Source organism: Thamnophis elegans, chromosome 9, assembly GCF_009769535.1.
Source record: "Thamnophis elegans isolate rThaEle1 chromosome 9, rThaEle1.pri, whole genome shotgun sequence".
NCBI lineage: Eukaryota > Metazoa > Chordata > Lepidosauria > Squamata > Colubridae > Thamnophis > Thamnophis elegans.
The window spans coordinates 54,214,678-54,238,754 of NC_045549.1; the positions used below are offsets into that span (position 1 = coordinate 54,214,678).

Genomic DNA, 24,077 nt, shown 5'->3' on the forward strand with positions numbered 1-24,077 from the left:
ACAATTCTGTGTAGTCTCTAACTGTTCAATGTAGCAAGGAATTACGAATTGGGATTTTGGAGGAGATAAGCATATCCTCCCAAATGCAATAAGCACTATTTCAGCAAGAAAATGCAATGATTGAAATATGTATTATTTAAATTGCTACAGCCATATTTACTTTAGTCATCTACATGGTTTGACTGCTATAATTTTCTCAAATTCTTCATACTATATCTTTAAAAAATCTAATTTAGTGACTGTTTGAAGTTACAACAGCACTGAAAAAAGTCACTTATGACCATTACAGCATCCTCATTTCACGTGATCAGAATTTGCATACTTGGCAACTGGTTCATATTTATGATGGTTACATTGTGCCAAGGTCATGTGATCACGTTTTGTGACCTTGTGACAAAGTCAATGGGGAATATGTTCACTAAACAATTGTGATATTAACTTAGGAACTGCAGTGATTCACATAACTGTGACAGATCATAAAATGGGCAAAACAGAAAAATAACAACTGTTTCGCTTAGCAACAAATTTGGGGCTCGTTAAGTAAAGAGCACCTTTATTAACTGTTCCTGAAAAGGTTATTGATTTAGGATATCCAATAGATCCACCAATACTAATCCATTAACCATGCTCCTTATCAAATTCAATTAAATTAATTCACACAATACAATTCAAAATTGAAAATAATACTTAATTATCTCATTTATCGAATTAAAACCTTATTTAAAAGTTCATATTGTAGCAACATATAATGCAGTGAAAAATAATTGAATAATGATATATATTAAAGACCTAGTATTTAACTTATTTAATCTAAATGATATTTATGGGCAATACAAAGAACACAAATTCATATAGTCACAGTGACACACATTCTGTGACATCTCAAGATTGAGAGCCCAATATTCCTCAAGTTATGTTCTAAATAGGAACAGAAAGAGCTGGATATCAGCTCAGTATTTCTGATACTCAAATTTTCTAGATAATGATATCCAACCTTGGTTTCATACTTATGTTAAATGCATTTACCTTTATTGCTAAAATCATCAATTAAAACAATTTCAGCCAGATATTTTCTTGGAGTTCTTTTAATTACACTATGAACTGTCCGCATGAGTGTAGACCACCCTTCATTATGGAAGACATTATAACGCTGGAGGTGAGAAGGTTTTCATCGTAGTGCCAGTATTTGCACCTGCAATAGACAATTTTGTTATTAAACAGTTAGTTCCTTTTAATAATTTAAACAATGCAATCAAAAGACGAACAGAGGTTGATTCGGGATACATGCGACTCTACAGCGAAGGGATTGGCGATGCCGTACCGACGCTAAAGACTTAAGTCAAGTCAAGTAAGAACAGAGGTAGATGCAAGCATTTCGGATTGACCATCACTACCTACATTACAATTGATTTTTCAATTTTGTTATTGATTTTATTACCTATGACCAATATTTCAATAAAACTAATTTCAATAAAGAATAAATTGAATAGAAATACAAATTTAGAAAAACAGTTATAGTTGCAAAATTTAGCATTGATCAGTTGGAAATTCTTATTAATGTCCCTTGGATATTAAATAGGTCAAAACTCCATTTTCCCCCTTGTAGCAGTTTATCCATTAAGGGAAAACCTGTTTTTATTTACAGCATAAAATTATACACCAGTTAATCTAAGTACCATATTGTGAATCAACTGAAATTTCAAAAAGCTGCCCATGTCTTCTTTCGGTAAATTTTCACTGGAACTACATAGCAATAATATACAATGATTTGCCATTGCCTTTCTACCTGGTATTCTCTGGTGACCAAGTACTGATTAGATCTGAGCTTACCTTCTAAGACAAGACAATATCCAACAGAAGTTGCCAAAAATATGATCAAGGACCTCAAACTACTTCAGCTTTGCCTTTGTTTTACTGACCTAAAGCTATTATTGTTTTAGTTCCATGCTAACATATTCCTATTTCTAATTCAATTCAGAAATGCTACTAAAAACCCAATTCTATCAATTTCTGCATCTTAACATGAAATTCGTATGCTCAAACAATGACTTGACTTCTAGGTTATTATTTTAAAAAATCTGTTTTAACATAAGCAGATGTGCTACCGAAACCCAAATTTGCTGTGTCTGTATACTCTTATGAATACTGTTTTATAAACAAAGAATTTTGCATTCTTCCTCTCAGCTGGTGACTTTGAATTTTAAATTCAAAAGTCTGAAAGTTCAAGTTTATTCAGATTGAATATTTCACTCTTCTATATTTTTTACATTATACTAACAATGTATCTATTTTTATTTTAATACCAAGCAAACAAATATTTACTGAAATTCTGTTAACTTGGTATGTCTAGTTTAACAAAGAGAAAAACTATGGGTGACATGTTAGCAGTCTTCCAGTATTTGAGGGGCATGGAGAAGAGAGAATCGACCTATTCTTCAAAACACCTGAGGGCAGGACAAGAAGTAATAGATGGAAACTTATCAAAGAGAGAGCCGACCTAGAACTAAGGAGAAATTTGCTGACAATGAGAACAATTAATCAATGGAATGGCCTGTTTCCCGAAGCTGTGGGAGGTCCATCCCTGGACATTTTAAACAATAGATTGGAGTTGGACAACTATTTGTCTGAAATGGTATAGAGTCTCCTGCTCCAAGGTCCCTTCTAACTAACATTCTATATTCTGATTTTTCTCTTCCCCATTATTCACAGTATCCAGAATTTAAAAATCAGGTATAAGCAAAAGAATTAAGACATCTATATCAGGCAAGTATTTTCTTTTAAATAAATCATAAGCATCATTGAACTGAAATGTCTGCCACTGTCTAAGCAAGTTTTCAAGCATTTAGAGTTTAATATTAAAAAGCCATCTGCTATTTCACAGAACAAAAGTGACATCTAGTGGCAAGTAAACTACCATCAAAAAGGATGTTATTGTACTTTTCATCACCATGTCTATAAATATCTTTATAAAAAGCCATAAGGCCACTGCCAATTCTCATTTTAATTATATGAAAATGAGCAAGGGTGGTTATCAACTATTTTGCACTTAAGGCTGAATACTAATATTGTAGTTATGATATAATCATACTTCCATGCACGTTTTTTGTATTAAACCTAGAATCATTCTGCCACCTAGTGTTAAATCTTTTATGAGAACAAATATTCTATTTTAACAGTACTTTAATTACTACAACAAAGATTCAATTTTAACAGAACTTTAGTCACTAGAAAGATAGTGAGTGGGTTATTCAATATTTTATTTATTTTTTTATTTATTATTTTTTTATTTATTTATATCTCACCCTTGTTTTTTCCCCCCAAATATTCTTATCTTCATTCCACACCTGCATATACAATCTTGGGTCTCCACAATTTCAAAATTTCTCACAGGCCTATTTCAGGATTGAATCCATGCTTTCTGAAAAATCTCTGAATGCCTATTTATGAATTTGTGGCAGTAGAAGAATTTGAAATATTTCTCATTATTTATGTTTATGTGAGAATTGAATCTCAGAAAAAGGCCAAGTTTTAAAGACTTCTATACTGTATTCTAAGAAAAGAGAGAAAAAGAAAAAAACTCTTAGTAGGTATTTACAAAATCATTCTTGTAACAAAATAAAGCAGCATATTGTTATATACTCAGTAGAACATTTTTTGCCTGTATAATTCAATTTCTTTAAGGAATTGCAAACTGGCACTACACTATCTACTCCCCACTTCAAAAGCACATTTTTGTCTTTGAATATAAAGTACTGCAAAGCCGTAACAAAAAATGCACTGAAAAAAGTATTTGGCTTGCTAACAATATCATAATCAAGAAGTTGACAAATGCCTTACATTAATTAATATTTGATAAAAGGATAAAAAAGGTTGTTTTATTTTTTTATCTACTTAGAGAGAAAAAGACATAATTTCCTCAATGAAAATTAATATCCTCTAAGGCTACTTTTATTTACTGAATACTAATGAAGCATCTAATATTTTCTATTTATACTATAGGACAAAATAGGCCTTCACAATTCAATTGTCACAGTACAAAAATAAAGTATTATAGAAATAAATATGTTAAATGGAAAAAATGAAAAACAAACATTTAGCTGGTAATTTTGTCTTATTTCTAACAAGTTCTCTTAATAAAAAAGTTTAAGCAAGATTCTGTAGCTGATCATTCTCTGGTTAATGTAAATGACCAATTGGTTTCCTCTATGCCAGGAACAAGAGCAAGTTCCCAATTCCAATTGTAGGTGGCTGAACAATGAAATGATCTTCTATTGTTTTGACAATAGAAAAGTAAACAGACTGAAAACTTTATATGGACATAAGGAACTTCCCACTACAAGAGGACAACTCTAAGTTGTCAGACAATCTTTCTTTGGTCATATATATATGAAGAAACACTTGTGTTAAGGCTCCCAGGTAATAAGTTGAAAGAAAGCCAGGATTTCAGATCGAAAACATATCAAAACAAGATGGCTAGTAAAGGTCTTTATACAACACAAATTAGCAGAACCCAAAGACCCTTGAAGCTGACCCTCTGATTTAATGCCATATTAGGATGCTTTGCAACTTGATAGTCATAATTTTCCACATGCTAACTTTGTTATACTTCTCTAACACATCTAATGCGCCTTACCATCATTTGAAAGCTAGCATGTGTATTACATTATTAGATTTTATCCTCACTTTATCACTTTAATAAGTAACTCAAGGTGGCAAACATGCCTAACACGCTTTTCCCCAATTTTCCTCATAATAACAATCATGTACAGTGGGTTGATCTGGGAGAGAGTGACCTGTCCAAAATCACCCAGCCAGCTTTCATGTATAAGGCGAGACTCTCAGTCTCCTGATTTCTAGATTAGCACCTTAACTACCAGATCAACTGGGTATTGCTATTTTAAATATCAATAATTTAAATATTATTTTAACATATAAGTTTTCTAATAAAATACTAGCTTTGTAAACTGAACTACAAACAGATTATTTTTTTACTGAAATTAGAACTACAATTATGCATGCAGTACTATGATGCACATAACTTTTAAATAACATTTTGGAAATGTATTTTTGATAGGCTACTTTGTATACCTGCAAAAACTAACTTTTAGCTTCTTATTAAATAAAAAATAAAGCAATATAAAAATATTGAATATTACTAATGTTTAGTCACATAGCTGCAGAAGAAAGAAAATTATTACAGAAAAATCTGGTAAAAGTAGATTATCAAATTATAAGTTTTAAGACATAGAATACATTACATGATAAAAGATAAATTCTGAAATTCTAACTAAAACTGTATAATGTCCAGAGATTTTGAAGCAAAGATTTTATTTTTTCAATAAAAATTGAAAATTTGGGAAAAATTAATGTACAGGTCATGTTTATTTTTAAAATATTATTTACATATACTTTGTTACTTCGTAAAATCATAAAGTTGTAAGAGATTATGTAGACATCAAGTCCAACTCTGCTCAGTGTAGGAATTCAAAGTCATTCAAAACAGATGGTTATGTAGACTTTGCATGGAATGTTGTCATTATATATTCCTGTGTTTACTTATAAAAGGACGTTTTGTATAAAAATGTAAAATATAGTTTATTCAGAAAATAGTTGAGTTTTAAGTCTTTTCAAGTAATACATCTTCCAATCAACTTCAGGTTTTGAACTAAAGGTTCTGTTTAGCAGCATTTTTTCTTCTATGCTTTTATCATTTTATTACTGCATATGCTCCTGAGCTTTGAATTTTGTCTACACTGAGGCAAGTTTCTGAATTCCTTTACATGCAACTACTTTGGTTTGATGGAGTATTCTAAAGACAGATTTATTTATTTTGTACAATTTTTCTCTCTCGTTTTATTAAATTTTGTGCTACTTATCTAGTTTACATAACACCATATATTTAAGATCCAAATGATCCCCACTTTTATTGTTTAAAGGTCATGAAAAGCTGACTCTTCACCAGACTTTTGATGAGTCAGCCCTCACTTCATTTCTTCTGTTCAGTTGTGCTTGCCATTTTTTATATTTCATTTATTTCTTTAGTGGTTGTGAAATTGCTAGACTGATTAAGAGACAGGTGGTGTACTAGTTTAATAATCATCATTAGTAGTATAAGTGGTAGGAATATTTAATTCTCTATTTTTTTTCTATGGTGGGGCGGATACCTTGCAAAAACTGTTACATCTTTATCACAGTAACACAATATAAGAATGGTGTCATCAGTTTTACTGATATTATATCACTCTTGAATAAGTATAAAATAGAAGCAGAACTGAAACTTACTCTTCTTGGCGTAAATCATTAATGCTCCGATCTAATGAGATCATATCACTTGCTACCATGTTGAATCCAAATTCTTTAATGCTGGCTTGAATAGATTCTTTATATTCTGATCCTAAAACATATGGCTTGGCTTCCTCACCAGGACCACCTACAACTCCATGGGATTCAGGTTCTTTGAGTTCAAAATTACCAAGAATTCCAGGTCGCAATACAGGGTCATGGTAGATATTTGTCTGTGGCTTAAACGTAAGATACTGTCTCTGCATAATATTTTGCTGATCATTCTTTTCACCAGCATGAGGAAATCTCTCATTTTTGGCCTTATTCCTTCGTCGAATTGATTCCAAGTCTACTTCCACACCTTCAACATGAGGCCAGGGTAACACTGGCTTAAATTTGTCATTTCCAGGGATTAGACCATTATCTTTATTGTTTGGCATTAGATTGATGGCTTCTTTGTAGTCCTACACACACACCAAACAATAAATATAAAACAAAGTGAATTAGTTACATGGCAACTTCAATTTCATTTTTCCACATTATTTTCACTGTCAATTTATCAATATGAATATCTTACAAATTGATAAGATAGATCTATATTACAGGCAAATAATTATAGAAATTACTTTCTCACAGTCATGTTTTATATCACAAATGAAGGTGAATATACATATCCCAGGACATAGTTGAAGGAACCAATCTGGGTCAGTCACCGGGAAAGGGTTTACTTCTTCCAAGCTTTTGGAATTGTGTTGGAGCCCATGTTCAGGGAATTCCTCTCTGTGCTTTGGCTATTCTCTGTGTGTCCTATTCTGCATAATATTATGTTAAATAGTGCCTGGTTGTGTGACGCTTTTTAGTAGTTGATTGGGATGTTGATGGTCAGCTATTAAGCATTAGTTCCTTGTGCTGCCAAGGCCTCACTTCCTAAGCATTGATAAGCTGGTGGTAAACCAGCACTCTGACTGACAAGGGATCCATTTTGCAGGCTTCAATCACTTCCCTGGCTGATTTTGTGCCTGCTCATCCAACAATGTTGGTAGCTATAAAAAATTGAATTGCAATGTGAAGCTACCAATGAGTTCAGATCTCTTTGCCTGACTGCTTGCTTGTGTTCTGTAATCTATCATACATAGTCCAGGCAAGTGATCCTGTATATTACATTGGAAGGATCTCCAAGCAATCTTTGCAATGCATAATTGGTCCTCATATGGTAGCCTCTGGGCTTACTTGCAGATCTCGAAAGCTGCTTTCTACTGTTTTCAAAATGTTTTTGATGTATGGCAGGGTGTGCCATAGTTGGTTTTGTACCTTGTTTATTTATTTCTTTCTCTCCACATGTTGTGCAGACATTGTGTAACAAATGCTTGTGCATGCGCCCATTCTACCTGAATTGTTAACATAGGAACATGCTCTCCAGAATTTAATCACTTCAGAGTTTCCACCAATCTAGAGGGAGGCTTTGTCAGGAGCCTTATTGATCTCTGAAATGTGGAAGTAATAAAGGCCCCCAACAAGAGTTTCCAAACTTTTTTTCTTGAGCACAAATCCTAGAGAGCTGTTTGATTTACAGAAGAATTCCCAGGCATCACATCAAAACAGAAGCTTGGAGTGACATTGGAAGGAGATGAGAAGTATGTCAACAGATAGCATATGGCAAAAGTCCCTATTCGATATTAATAGTAGGAGAAATGGAGGGTAGAGCTGTTTGTACGAGCTCTTTATAGGAAAATTTAGAATTTAATTAATTTAATTTTAGAAATTAAATATGCACTTTCACTTTTATTTATAAAGCATAAGAACTAGTTTATCATTTGAAGATTGACAAATAAATAGAGGAAGCTTTGAAATGAATGGTGGCATGGTTATTTTGAATTTATGAGGTTATTCTGAATATATTTGCACAATTATGTGTTTAAACGGTATAGGGTTTCCTGCCTAGGCAGGGGATTGGACTAGAAGACCTCCAAAGTCCCTTCCAACTCTGCTATTGTATTGTACTATGTTTTCTAGCAATGCAACATGTTTGCTTTGCAAATTACTTATATTCAATTGGTTGAAATAGCATAAAGACATTTGTAATAAACTGTGTAGAAAATAATAATAAATCAGGTGACAAATATAGCCTTGCAATATTTGTTAAAGCAAGATCCTATTTCCCAAACAATCTTTATTTGTTATTTGTTGTTTGCATTATATTTTTCTTTAATGTTTATCTTAAGTGCTTCATCTATAAAACAATAAAAATAAATGGATAATATCACACTGAGAAAGTCTTGTTTATAATACTAGAAAACTCATAGATGGTTTGTGTAATAATGTATACATGTGAATAAAAATCAATCCTTTCATTAATTTTCAACTTTTAATGCCTTCCGCTGATTTTCAACTTTGCATAACATTCAATATTTCTAAAGTTGAGTATTCAAGCAGTTTTTCTGAAAATCATGTTAACTCCTTGGCACAAGATTATTTCCATGGCTGCTAAAATAAGAAATCTAAAATTTAAAAGCTCCTACAGATTTGTTAAAATAATATTTCTGCACATATAGCACATTTCACTCTCCTTGGCTAAGAAATGAGTTTCCCTCTGAGAACCTCAAGAATCAATTCAAACAGAGAGGGGAAAAATACAAAGAATAAATCTTAATTTAATAATATCTTTATTTAGTAGATGGTTATATTTAAGCACAGTAGAAGCCTGCTTTTAATGGCTGAGTACAGTAATTAGTAATAGTTACTCCATAAAGAAAAACCTCACTATATTATACAAGCAAAAATGAAGAAATAAATATAATCAAATATCCAAAGCAATTGCCATGCTACAGAGATAATATGAATTCCATATTTTCACCATCAACCTGGGTCAATAGAATTGTGTGAAAGCGACTATCTTGCTAAAGCAAGGAAGATGACTTTGAAAAAATTGTTATTGGTATTATTTATAAATGGGTATGCAAAAGAATTAATATGGAATGCTCTGTTCAAGATTCTAGCCCATTCACTGCCAGTCATTTATGATCTTTCTTTCCCTTTCCACTATCTTTCAACATACCGGTAACTCCACTTTTCATACTTAATCTTCAATGCATTATTAGAATCTCTTCTTTTATTTGGGTCTCATGTCTGCCCAAGCCCAAGTGAGTCTAGGGGTATCCAATAAGTCCAATATATGGATTTAAAATACATAATAAAAACTGTATAAATGTTTAACACTAACCAATATGCAAAAAAGAAATAATCAAAGGGTTTATAAGCACCCCAACCCGAGGCCTTGAGAGTTCCAGAAATCGAAGAACGTGGGAGGTGTGCATAGGTATAGTCACGTAAAAAATTAAAATTATTCAACAAGTAATGAACAGACATGATATTCCCTTTCAAGGAAAAATAGACCCTTCTGGGCTTCTCAAAGACTACTTTTAGCATCCTGCATCTGCTATTGAGCTGAATTTGTATGGAACAGCCTGGCCCGGGGTGGGTGGCAGTGGTTTGAAATCTTCTCCACTTGTAGATGGTCTTCTGGATAACTGTATGATGATGTCCATCTGTTTGTCTTTTAAAATCTCTTCCCACTCTCATAGCTATTGAGAACCTTCTTTCTGAAGGCCTTAGAAGTCATATGGTGACACCACACACTTTAGCAACAAAGAGCAAATCAAATTAAATTAAATGCCTGAAGTTCCTTCGAATGGTCTCTAACAATGGTCATATTTGAATCTTAGCTGGTGCATCTAATTTTAATTTTAAATATTTGAGATAGTGATAAATCTACTTATTTTTTCCAGATGCAAATTTACATGTATGTTTATTTAAATTACACAATGGATTTCAAATGTAAATGGTACATTGCATTTGTTATATATCCTTTAAAAATTTTGTCCAAATGAAGATCAAATATATATCTATGTGGAAATATGCTAAAAAGGTTTTAAAATGTCAATAGGTTGTGTTTACTTTTTCACATGATTGTACATGTTCCCTTCTTCCCACTCCATTTTATTTACCTATCAACCTGTGAAGATTTTTTCCCTTCTTTCACTAAACTAAACCATGTCATTCTAGAAACCAGGAGATATTTCAATTCTGATTTTTCTTTCCATTGTGCAAACTACTTTAAATCTTGGGATTACCAAATCTTTGGTGTATGATGCAGCTTTGTCATATTAGATGGAATACTTTATGTAGTAAGTTAATGATATTGACCAATAAACAATAGGGTGTTGGTACTTACCTGATATGCCTATTCTCATAGTGTGGGAAGAGTATCCAGGATAGGATGGGTTGACCTCGTTCTCTCATTGGTTGAACTGAGTCCCATAAGCTCTTTAAGACATGCCCCTATTGCCAGGTATTCCCAGTTTTGACAAAGAACTCTATCAGACTCAATGTGTCATCCACTCCGTGGCCCAGGCTGCTGAAGTGCCCGCGCTTTGTGTGGAATGTGCAGTAATCGGCCCCGGTGTCTGCAGCCCCCGTGCTTGGTAGGCCGTTGCAATGCAGGTGCGTAACCATCTGCCTATGGTGGTAGCAGTCACCTTGTTCCCCAAGGACCTGGGCTGGAACGAAACGAACAGGGCTTCTGACTTCCTGCTCGGTTGAGTCCTCTTGAGGTATATCCTCAGGGCCCTTCTCACATCCAAAGTGTGCCATTTCCTCTGTAGCAAGTGATAAGGGTCCAGACAGAAGTTTGGTAGTATCAATTCTTGTGACTAATGGAAACAATTGCATACCTTGGGTATGAAAGAAGGGTCTACCCGAAGGACCACTTTGTCCTGGTGGAACACATGTAGATCTTCCCTGTTGGACAATGCCTGTAGTTCAGATATCTGCCTGGCTAAGGTAATGGCCACCAAGGCGGCCACCTTGAGTGTCAGGAACCTGAGGGATATTGTACAAAGCGGTTCAAAGGGGGAACCTGTTAGGGCATCCAGCACTCTGTGCAAGTCCCAGGAAGGGTACCTGTGTACCGTGGGTGGTTTAAGGTTAAAAGTCCCCTTGAGGAACCGCCTGACCAGGGGGTGGTGAGTCAGTGTCTGAGACCTACTGGGTAGAAGCACCGACAAAATTGCAGATACTTGTCTCCTGATGGTGTTAAGAGCCAACCCTCTGTCCAGGCCCACCTGAAAAAAGTCCAGGACCTGGGGGACTGTGGCTTGAACTGGTTCCTGGTGGCGCATCACGTGGAGTTGTAGATACATTCCTTGGACAGCCTGCGTGCCATCTGGATGGTCTGTATAACTCTGGGGGAGATGTTTCCCTCCCTTAGGATGCTCCGCTCAAGTGCCAGGTGGTCAGCTGCAGCCACTGAGGGTCCGGGTGCTCCAGCAACCCCTGCTTGTGGGAGATCCTTTCCTGAGGGATTCTCCAGGGCCTCTCCACTGACAGGGATCGGAGGTCGGCAAACCAAGGCCTCCAAGGCCAATGTGGGGCAATCAATACTACCTCCGCCCCCTTCCGCAGAATCTTCTGCATGACCCTGGAAATCAATGGCAAGAGTGGGAAGGCATAAAGGAGCCCCTGGGGCCATGGGCAATGGCACATGTGTCCACAGAGAGGGCTCTGCATGCTATCACAGCTATAGATAGCTGAGAAAAGAGAGACTGCTATAACACAAATTGTCTAGGATTTTTACTTTCCACCTTGATGAAAAGACATCAAGGACAATTAACAGAATCAGTGAAGCATCAGAAAATGTTAAGCCAATAAAAAATTGCCAAATATAGGCTATTACTTTTAAAAGAACCATTCCTGTTTCCATGCAGACTAAAGTATTTGACATAACATGAGAGTATTATAATGAGGTTATAGGTTTATAAAAATCTTCACTGAAAGTCAATTTGATATTTTTAATTTGTATCTGTTAAACATATTGCTCCTCACTGTAATGACTTACAGCTAAACTTTGCTTAATGACTGCCCCATTTAGCAAGTGTTCAAAGTTACATCATGCTGAAAAAGTAACTTTATAATCCGTTCTTGCATTTACAATCACTGTAGAATCCCCATGGTCTTGTGATCGACATTCAGGAACTTTGCAACAGATTTTTTAAAATTAATTCATACACTTATTTTTGTTGTTTTTTCATGCTCCTTCTGTCCTAAATTCTATTTTCTACTCACAAATTTCCCCAAATCCATTTTAAGTTTATTTGTTTTGAAACACTGAAGTTTGCTCTGAGAAAATTTGATCCTTTTTATAAATTAGTTGTTCCCAAACTGTGAGAAAACTTTTTATTGGAAAGGCAACATGTTTTGTGGCACTTACATTCACTATGTTCATGTGACCCTGCAGTAAAGGCTAAGTTTAATTATTTTTTCCCTACTCATCTGTTTTTATATAGAATCTAAATCCTTAGGATCTAACATTACATTTTTGATATTGTCTATGTACCTGAAGAAAAGTATTCAATATATACCTGAAACTTTTCTCTCCAAGTATTACCATTCCAAAAGGAAAGCTATTAGAATCGCCACAGGTGGCGCAGTGGTTAAATGCAGCACTGCAGGCTACTGCTAGATCAGCAGGTCAGCGGTTCAAATCTCACCGGCTCAGGGTTGACTCAGCCTTCCATCCTTCCGAGGTGGGTAAAATGAGGACCCAGATTGTTGGGGGCAATATGCTGACTCTCTGTAAACCGCTTAGAGAGGCCTGAAAGGCCTATGAAGCGGTATATAAGTCTACTGCTATTGCTATTGACCTCAATACTTCCTGTCAACAGAACCATGTTCTCCAATCCGCATAATGTTTAACCAAAGACATCTTCAGTGAATATCATCCACAATCCATTTGTCATCATGAGACTGAAGAAAATTATGCTGAATCTCAAAGTGGTATATATTCAAAATGATTACCATTTAGTAAATGTATTCATGCAGGTTTTAAAGCATAGTGAAGAGGTGAAACTGAAGCCACCTGCTCTGTATATCATAGGAAACTGTCAAATGTAAGGCATTTTTTAAAAGTTTAGTAGACAGTGAAATGACCAGTCATCCCTTCTTTTACCAGTGTATTCGTTAAATGAATATACAGGTCAATAAGTGGAGCTTGGGGATGGGGGAAACTCTGGAGGCCTAGTGTAGGCACAAGCCCACCTGCTGCAGGACTCTCAAGGTCTCCCCCACCCCAAGATATGCCATGCACCGCTTCCTGCCCCTCAGGTGCCTCACATGCCAGTCTTCTGCATAACTGACTGTCTTGCCAGTGAGAAAAAATGGGGAAGGATACGCTGGCCATGATTGTCTTTCCCAACTTTCCTCAGTCCTTCCCCCTGCCAAGGTGCCCCAGAAAGGACCATTTCTTTAGCCTTTCAGAGCTTTCTGCACCAATCAGCTGGCTATCAGGAGGCTGGAAAGCTTTCCTACCTCCTGCTAGAAGCAAGCCGTTGCATAAAAGGCAGCAGCTTCAGGATAAGAGTCCCAAAACCTTTCTCTTGCTTAATCTCTCTCTCCCTCACACAAAACCACATTTCTTCAATAAACAAAATTAAAAAAAGCTTGTTGATCTCCCTCCAACACATCTCAATTAGGTGCCAAAACTAAACAGTCCACCTCTACTTTCTAACCCTTTTAAAAACCTTGTCTCAGGGCTGAAGAATAGAGGAAAGAAGCAAACAAGGGGAAAAATTTTCCTGCAGCTTTTTCCCTTTAACTGGAGAAAAAAAAATGTTAATCTCCAAAACTAGAGACTTATGCAACAAAATGAAGGATGCTGGGTGTCTGCAAACTTTAGATGTCCATCTGACTGACTGTTAGGACTTAGAAGCTAGACTGTAGACTTCCTCTACAGGCAGTCAGACAAGTTGTTGGGACTCCAAAAATGGCGACCACTTCCAGGAGACATGGGGAGCAGGCCTGAGCACTGTTGGTCCTCTCAGGAGAAGATGAGGGAGAAGAGAGACAGGAATACTACAGTATCCCAGTGGTCTGTTGCAATGGGGGGGTTCCTAATCGGTTTACTACTGGTTCGCTGTGCACACACGTGTGCCAGATGTGCTCTGTGTGGTGGGCGCAATTGAACAAAAATTGGCCAGAAAAAAGGGAAAACAGCTGAGAGCGCCAATTCAAGCTGCCGCCCTGGATCAGCTGGAATAAAAGTAAGTATAACCCAGGGGTGGGTAGGCGGGCGGGCCCTCTTTTAACAAAAACATAGTACTGGTTCGCTCTCTGTTCGAAGGCAGCACTACTGGTTTGGTAGAACTGGACTGAACCAGTAGGAACCCACCTCTGGTCTGTTGTAAGGACAAAGGACCATGGAGACACTGTAGATATCTTAATTTAGAAATATGATTGTAAGTAGTTTGGGGTGTTGGTCGTAGCTTTATACCATCATTAAGTAGCCTGTCATTTCTCAAGGACTACCTGTATTGTAGCAGGAGAAATTGAATGGGATACATCTGAAGGAATGCTTAGTTACTAAAGCTGTTATTTACAGCCCCCGTTTGATTTCTATAACCTGAAGCTCTACCACAAGGTTCTTTCTTAGGTCCAGTACTCTTCAATATCTTCATTAATGACTTAGATGAGTGAATAGAAGGAAATCACATTTACAGACAACACTAAGCTGGTATGAATAGCAAACACTTCAGAAGACAAGCTCAAGATCCAAAAAGATCTTGACAGACTTGAACAAGTTCTTGCAAAATGAAATTTAAAGTGGAGAAAAGCAAGATTTTACACTTAGGTAGGAAAAACCAAAGGTACAAGTACAGATTAGGGGAAACCAAGCTCAAAAACAATAATTGTGAGAGGCACTTTGTAATACTAGTGGATGATTACTTAAACATGAGCTAACAGTGTGTGGCAGCAGCCAAAAAAACCTACCGTATATACTCGAGTATAGGCCGACCCGAATATAAGCCGAGGCACCTAATTTTACCACAAAAAAACTGGAAAAGTTATTGACTCGAGTATAAGCCTAGGGTGGGAAATGCAGCAGCTACCGGTAAATTTCAAAAATAAAAATAGATACCAATAATGTTTTTGAATATTTATTTCAAAGAAAAACAGTAAACTAGCGGTGTATTCAATGAAATACTTCACTCACCTCATGATGCTGATGTCCCGCTGTGATGATGTCCCGTGCAGCCGCGGGAGCGATGTCCCGCCTCCTATGACACACGGCACAGTGATTCCTATCATTGGATCACTGTACCAGAGGAGGTGGGACATCGCTATGTGGCTGCTTGCCATAACAAGGAGGAGGTGGGACATCGTTGCAGAGTGGCAGGAGGGGGAGGAAGGGGAATCGTAAGACAGCCCTGCATTACATTAGAACGTGAGGAGGGGGGATGGTACGGTGCGCGCTGCGCGGCAAACTGACACAGAGGGAGGGGAAACTCACAGGGGCACTGGGCCATTCACGAGTGTCACCCAGCGGCATGGCCCCGCCCCTTTTTCTCCTCCATTTCGGGCAAATTTTTCACTGACTCGAGTATAAGCCGAGGCGGCTTTTTTCAGCCCAAAAAGTGGGCTGAAAAACTAGGCTTATACTCGAGTATATACAGTAATACAATCCTTGTTTGTATAAACAGAGGCATAGAATCAAAATCACTTGAAGCTTTATAAAGCCTTAGTAAGGCCACACCTGGAATACTGCATCCAGTTTTGATCACCACATTACAAAAAAGATGTTGAGACTTTGGAGAAAGTGCAAAGAGCAACTAAGATGATTAAAGGCCTGGAGACTAAAACATATGAAGAACAATTTATTTTCCAAAGCACCAGAGGGCAGGACAAGAAACAATGGATTGCAACTAATTCATGACAAAAGCAACCTTGAATTAAGGAGAAACTTCTTAACAGTGAGGACAATTAACCAATGGACCCGCTTGCTGCCAGAAGTTGTGGGTGCTTCATCACTGAGGTTTTTAAGAAGAGACTGGACAGTCATTTGTCTGAAATGGTATAGGGTCTTCTGCTTGAGCAGAGGGTTGGACTACACGACCTCCAAAGGTACCTTCCAGCTCTATTCTGATTGATTAAACCATATAAAAATGATAAGAGAAACTAGATACATGAATGGGTAAGGACCACACAGTGAATCAGATGAAGTGCAAAGGAGTGCTATTAGACTCATATAGAATGAAAGAAATAGGGGAAGGGCGGTGGAGGGCAGCGGTGGCAGACAGAAAGTAAGGCCTCCAAACATACATTTATGATCCTTTATCACCATAATGCATTTTCTTATCATAACAATGATATTTTCAATCCATATAGAAACATACAAAAATCTTTTAAGGAATAGAAACTTCGCTTGGGGATTTAAACATTACCTAGAAAGTTGCCTACTGAAAGACATGGACTTAGGCAGATACAAGCTTTCCCATCAGTCCTCATCCTATGGCAATTACTTTAAAATCTTTCTATTTAGAAATGTAATTTATTCAATTTTTGTGTTTGCAATAGTCCTTGCCTCAGCAGGTGGCAGCACAGGACTATCACTATTTAGCTTTGGAAGCAGCTGGGATGAGAGATTTTTTTAGGAAACCCCAGACTATAGGCTAGATCCATCATGACAAACCTATAGCACACGTGCCAGAGGTGGCACGCAGAGCCCTCTCTGTGAGTATGTGCGCCGTCACCAGCTGCTCTTCTGGGTTCCAGCGTGCCAGCCTGTCCAGCGCGCATCTGCACCGGCCAGCTGCTCTCTTCTGGGTTCCAGCGTGCACATGCTGGCCCACAAGCATGTGTGCACCAGGACCCAGGAGACTCAGTAGCTGGCCGGTGTGCATGCATGCTGAACCAGCTGTTTGGCACGCATGCGCGCGATGGAACCTGGAAAAGCAGTTGGGCACTGAGTGCATGTGCACCGGCCAGCTACTCTCTTCCGGGTTTTGGCATTGTGACGTGCATTTCAGTTTCAGTACTCAGTGCCAAAAAGGTTAACCATCATTGGGCTAAACCATCCTCTAAAAAACACTTGGGCATTAATAAAAAGCTACTTTTGCACTGCTACCAAGAGAATTACATACAGCCATATCAATAAAGTTACAATACAGGTAGGGACTGGAATCTTGGTCGCTGAACAAAGCAGGCCTTAAACAAGACATGTACATGACTGCTTCCATCAACAACCACAAAGCCAACACTCTGAGTTGTGGTCATTAAGTAATTTCCTGGGTTGTTAAGTGGATGAAGTCCCAGGGAAAGAGCTTGGGTGCTTGAGGTGGGGAGAAGCCCTGAAAGGGTACACTGGGAGCAAATCCTCATTGGGCTGTAGGAATGGAGTTAAAATCTTCAGGAAGGATCCAATGAAGGATTTATGTTGCCTCTGTCCAGTGAAAGTTTGGGTTGGAAATGTCAGGAGTCCTTTTGATTTTGAAGACAGCATCACAAAGTGATGAAAATTCCAGTCCCAGTTTGTCATTGTAATTTGAGGACTACCTGTACTGAGACCAGCTATAATAACAGAATGTTGCATTTCTTATTATGTTATATTTCTTCCTGTTATTTATAGTTCTGTGAATTAAAGAGATGTCAGATTGAGCTGCTTATGAGTATTATGCGCCTGTTGTGGACTTAAAATATTTTTTATCCCTTGTCACCCTAGTAACAATTTTTCTTCAATATCTGTTTCAAATTGACTACATTTCATAGAAAACATCTGAAAGTAGTTTACATGAAAGAGTAATGTTAGCATTTATACTGTGTCATAAGTCAATAAATCATAATTATGGGACTTCCTGGGAGGAGTTGCTGGTGGAGGCAGCAAAAAATCAGCTGCCTCCGAATTCCTGGCTACGTACCTGTTTAGAGGATCTTCCATCTGACGTCTTATCAGGTTTTCCTATCCTTCAGGCAAGAAGGAAAGAAGAAACTGTTTTGCTGGCAAATGCTCTTCGATTTTTGCAGCTTTTGTGCTTGCAAGGAAAGGGGGGCTAGCCCAAGGCAGAACGGCTGTCCGTGCTGGGAACTTCAAACTGCCTTGTGCAGGGACAAAGTAAGTCTCCCCCACTCTGCTCAAAGTTTTGTTTGATTTAATCTTATCACGAGCTGAATCCGTTTACTGCGTGGACAATAATTGTTTATCAACATTTTAGCTTCTTTTCTTTTTCTCCTCCGAAAAATTATTTACTTAGAGGCTTTTAAAATGGCGCCGAGCAGGCTGGTTTCTCCGGTAATAACGAACTTTTTGCTAATCCTCACAAGAATTCAAAACAAAAGAGATTGCTTATCATATGTTTTGGTTTCACAATAGAAGAATTTTACTCCTTCATTAACTTTGCTTATTTGGAAGTTAAATGGTGATGAATCTGCTGAACGGTTTTGATACAATGTTTACTCACTGAAAGTTTTGCCAAGCCTTAAACTTCAAAATAAAAGCCTCTTTACGTAAAGCTGCATATTCAGGCAATAGAGTTCTACTAACTGCAGGCAGATAAATTTTGAAATGGCCTCAAAACCAAATATTAACTTGAAGTCGTCACCCTCTACTTCCAGGGGCACATCTTCAGTGCCTGGCACAAAGCTGCAGCCTCCGCTTCCTACGCCCCCTGCTGGGGATGTGTTAACGAAAGAATTTTTCCTGAGTAATCTAAGCGAGGCTCTTAATGCACAGACAATTAAAATGGAAGATAAGTTTAGAGATAATAGAGAGGAGAGAAAAGAGGAAATAAAAGAAATGAAAGAAGAAATTAAAAGTGAAATAAAAGGACTTAAACGGGAGCTGTATGAGAAATTTGACGCTAAGGTTGATAAAATTAGAGACGACATGCTGAGTCTTGTAACTGTATTAACAGAACATATTTCTGGAATGGAAGATACTCTAGAGGTTCTTAATGATGCCAATGCTAACTTGACATTGAAAACAGAGGTGGTGGAACAAAAAGTGGAAAATGCTGAAAAAGAAATTATTATGATACAGTACCGACAAATGGAGTTCGCATTAAGAGTAAGGGGGCTGCGTGAGGAGAAACAGGAGAACCTGAAACAGATCCTATCAGAAGCTTTTGATCGCCTGATGGGAAGACCAGGGACCAACCAAGACTGGCAAATTGACAAAGCTTACCGCGTTAACTCCTGGCTGGCAAAGCAGAAGCAGCTTCCTCGAGACATCGTTATATATTTTACTACAAGAGAGCTTAGAAATATGGTACTGCAAGTGTCTTATAACACTAAGCTTCAAATTGGCGGTCAAGACCTGGCTGTTTTGAAAGAGATACCACCTCAAATGTTAAGAGCCAGGAGAGACTACGCTTTTTTGGTCGAAGAACTCAGAAATCGTCAGATACAGTATAGATGGGATGCGCCATTTGGCATCATATTTACATTTGATAAGCAAAGGTACCGCCTCAACTCTGTATGGAAAGCCCGAGATTTTTATTATAATATATTGAAGGCCGGACACCCTGCACCATCTGGACCCAGAGAAAGACCACAAGAAGGACAGGATAGACAGCAAACTACACAACCACCAGACAAGATGGAGCATCTCTCTTCTCTAGAAGTGCAAGGTGCTATGGAACTAAGACCTAGCCGCATGACTACTAGACGTATGGAGAAACAAGCTAAAAAGCAACAGCATCAACAATCATCGGCCATCGATCAAGGAACTACAATAACAAATCTGGAAGCAGTGGGAGGAGCTAGACCTAAGGTTAAACAGGCCGTGCAGGAAGCTCTAAAAATGCTTCAACCAACCAAAGATGACAACTAAGATTTTAACATGGAATGTCAACGGACTGAATTCTCCACAAAAGAGGAAGAAAATATTTCATTATCTCAAACAGTTTAAGAACGATGTAATTTGTTTGCAAGAAACTCATATCAAGTCAACTGATCAAAAATATTTGATCAACTCAAAACTTGGTCAACATTTTGCAGCTTCTGCTATGGAAAAGAAGAATGGTATAGTTGTATACTTAAGAAAAGATATGAAAGCTGAATTAATAGAAGCAGATCCCTTCGGAAGATATATTGCTTTAGACTTAATCTTAGAAGGGAAAAAGACATTACTTTTGGGAATTTATGCTCCCAATCAACAGCAAGATAGATTCTATAGAAATCTTCATGCTAAATTAGTACAGTGGGACTATAGTTCCTGTATACTATTGGGTGACTGGAATGGAGTGATAGACACTAAGAGAGATAAGAAGATTTCCCGCCTAAATACCAAGATGCGAGCAAAGTTACCCAAATCTTTCTTTGACATTATGGATGATTTTGAATTGAGAGATATTTGGCGAGAAAGAAATGCAGAGGAATATGACTTCACTTTCTTCTCGGACAGGCATCAATCCCTTTCAAGGATTGATTTTATCCTAACCACTAATGATTTGCTTTCTAGGGTCAAGAAAACAAAGATTGCAGCTAGGGTCCTTTCGGACCATAACCCAGTTTGGATGGAGTTGGGAAGGGTAGTGCAGGCAAGAAGGTCTTGGAGATTGAATGAAAACTTATTTAGATATGAAAAGTATATTAATGATTGTAAAAAATTACTATCTGAATATTTTGTTTTGAATATGAATAAGGGTACATCTATGGAATTTGTATGGGATGCAAGCAAAGCGTATATGAGAGGAGTTTTGATGAATATAAATAAAACACATAGAAATAAGCAAGGGTTAAAACGAACAGAACTGGAAGAGGAAATTAAGAGAAAAGAGCTGGAGTTAACAATGAACCCAGACGATACAAAGGAAGCTATTAACATATTAAAATCTCAATTTGACATGTTGATCTCTGACCAGGTAGCTACTAATTTATTATATGCAAAACACAATACTTTTTGTAATGCAAACAAACCTGGCAGATGGTTAGCTTATCAGATTAGGAAAAAAAGGAAAACTCGAAATATATCTAAACTGATTTACAGAGGGAAGGAGGTGTTTCAACAGGAAGAGATTCAAAAGGCTTTCTGGGAATTTTTTACAGAACTGTATAAAGGGGATAAAATTAATGGTTTAGACATAGACAAATATTTAGACAAAGAGAAAATACCTTCAGTTAGAGAAGAACACAGGCAAAAATTGAATCAACCAATAACCTCGGGGGAAATCCTGCAGGTAATTAAGCAATTAAAGTCAGGGAAAGCACCAGGTACAGATGGCTTGACAGCGGTTTACTATAAAAACTTACAGTTAGAAATGGTAGAACCTCTTAGAGAATTATTTAATATGATTCAAACGGAAGGTAAAGTCCCTCCATCTTGGAAGACAGCGTTTATATCTTTGATACCCAAAGAAGATCAAGATACTACTCAACCCAAAAATTATAGACCTATTTCATTACTGAATGTAGATTATAAAATTTTTACTAAAATATTAGCAAATAGGTTAATGTTGGTCATTCAACAATTGATACATATGGACCAAACAGGTTTTATACAAGGGAGACAGATGAAAAGTAATGTTAGATTAATTATTAATGCATTAGAATATTTGGGAAAGAACAACCAGATCCCTGCTGCGTTTATATTTTTGGATGCTGAGAAGGCCTTTGATCGAGTTAACTGGCAATTTCTGCTGAAGATACTGCAAAAAATGCAGATAGGAGATAATTTTTTACAGTCAATTAAAGCAATATACCAACAGCAAACAGCACAAATTATAGTCAATGGAAATTTAACAGACTCTTTTCAAATTGGAAAAGGTACAAGACAGGGCTGTCCTTTGTCCCCATTATTGTTTATTATAACTTTGGAAGTATTGTTGAATAAAATACGGGGCTTGGATGGTTTAAAAGGGATCAAGATTAGGCAGCAAGAATATAGAGTCCGCGCTTTTGCGGATGATTTGGTCATAATATTGGAACAACCGCAGGAATCCAGTATGGTTTTAATGAATACGATTAATCAATATGGTCAAGTGTCGGGTTTTAAAATAAACTTAGGAAAAACCAAAATATTAGCTATAAATATGAATATTAAACAAAAGGAAGAATTAGGAGTGATGCTAGGATGTGAGGTAGTTAAAAAAGTCAAATATCTTGGAGTTAACATTTTAACTTCAAATGGGAAATTATATAAGCATAATTATGAACCACTTTGGCATAGCATACAGACAGAGATGAAAAAATGGGAGAAATTGCACTTATCTTTGCTGGGTAGGATAGCGGCAGTGAAAATGAACATTTTACCAAAATTTTTATTTCTTTTCCAAATGTTACCTATACTTAAAAAAGATGCAAACCTTTTAGAATGGCAGAAGGGTATCAACAAATTTGTGTGGGCAGGAAAGAAGCCGAGGGTAAAGATGAAAATAATGCAAGATGTACGTGAGAGAGGAGGATTGAAACTACCTAATTTAAAACTATATTATGATGCAGTGGCATTATCTGTAATTAGTGATTGGACTCATTTAACCAATGATAGAATATTGAATATTGAGGGACACGATCTGGTATTTGGTTGGCATGCTTACCTGTTATTCAACAAAAAATTGGATAAGAATTTTAAAAGTCATATTTTAAGAAATGCTTTATTGCGGGTTTGGAAGAAATACCAATATAAATTAAATGACAAGATACCCATGTGGGCAATTCCTAGACACGCAATTGAAAATATGAATACAGCACAAAAACAGGACAGAATTACTTACAGACAGCTTCTTACCTCGGAAAGGGGGGTATTACAATTAAAATCTTTAGAGGTATTAAAAGAGGAGAAGGTAGTTCAAACATGGTTTCAGTATGGGCAATTACAGGCTAGGTGGAAAATAGATCAAAAAATTGGTTTTATCCAAGTTGAGGATAATCTGTTTAAACAAATAAGAGATCAAAGCTTAATGCATATAAAGAGGATATATAATGTATTAATACAGATGGATTCGGAAACAGAATTAGTTAAAGATTGTATGATAAAATGGGCTCAAAATATTGAGAAACCAATAATGTTGGATACATAGGAAAGAATCTGGGTAAGAAATGTGAAATTTACACAAGCTCAAAATCTGAGAGAAAATTTTTACAAGATGTTCTATAGATGGCATTTAGATCCTAAAAAGTTGGCTTCTATGTATCCGAATGTACAGCCTAAATGTTGGAGGTGTGGTTCTCTCGATGCTACATATTATCATATATGGTGGACCTGCCAAAAGGTTAAGGTATTTTGGATAAAAATATGGTGGGTCATGCAAAATGTTTTTAAAAGAAGGATAAAGTTTATTCCTCAGTTATTTTTACTAGGTATATGTACTGACTTTACAGTGGTAGAGACCAATTTGATTCTGCACCTGATAACTGCAGCAAGACTGTTGGTGGCGCAATATTTGGAAGAAGGAAGACTTGCCTACAATCCAAGAATGGACATTGAAAGTAACAAACTTAGCCGAGATGGCTAAAATATCGGCATATCTCAAAGATCATTCAAATGAGATATATAAACGAGACTGGAAAAAATGGATTGACTATATACAAAATAAATACGGGACTAAGAAATTCCAGTTAGCCTATGCTTAAGATCAGAAATGATTTAAACTGTTAAAAGTCAGTTCAGTAAGAAGAAGCTAAGGTCAATCTAGAATGTCATTAATTTCTTTATTTCTTTTTTCTCAATAGATTTTAGACTGTGTTAGTTAAAAATCCATACCGTGTATGGGTTCTGGGAAGTCGGGGGGGGGGGAAGGAGGAGGGGGGGGTGGGGGGGTGGAGGGAGGGAGGGGCACACACAACAAAAAAAAATTGTACTTCAATGTCTTAATGATTGACAAATGATGACATATTTGTGTTTTTTTTTTAAAGAAAAATAAAAAAGTTCTGTTTAAAAAAAAAAAATCATAATTATGATTTGTTTGAGCAAACAAGACCATCCAAGTTCACACAATACTGAACCTTAATACACTGAATTGTCAGTGTAAGGA

The 24,077-nt window shown here is 36.8% G+C and overlaps 1 protein-coding gene across 1 annotated transcript in view; it reads right to left on the reverse strand.

Annotated features, from left to right (window-relative positions):
- Positions 1–1,006: 1,006 nt before the first annotated feature.
- The window catches only part of LOC116512905 (N-acetylgalactosaminyltransferase 7-like), a 30,390-nt gene continuing 7,319 nt past the window's right edge, over positions 1,007–24,077 (reverse strand). The window contains 3 exon segments of the mRNA XM_032223586.1: positions 1,007–1,143; positions 1,146–1,192; positions 6,283–6,746. Of these exon segments, the coding sequence (XP_032079477.1) occupies positions 1,013–1,143; positions 1,146–1,192; positions 6,283–6,746 (642 nt within the window). The 3' untranslated portion in view covers positions 1,007–1,012.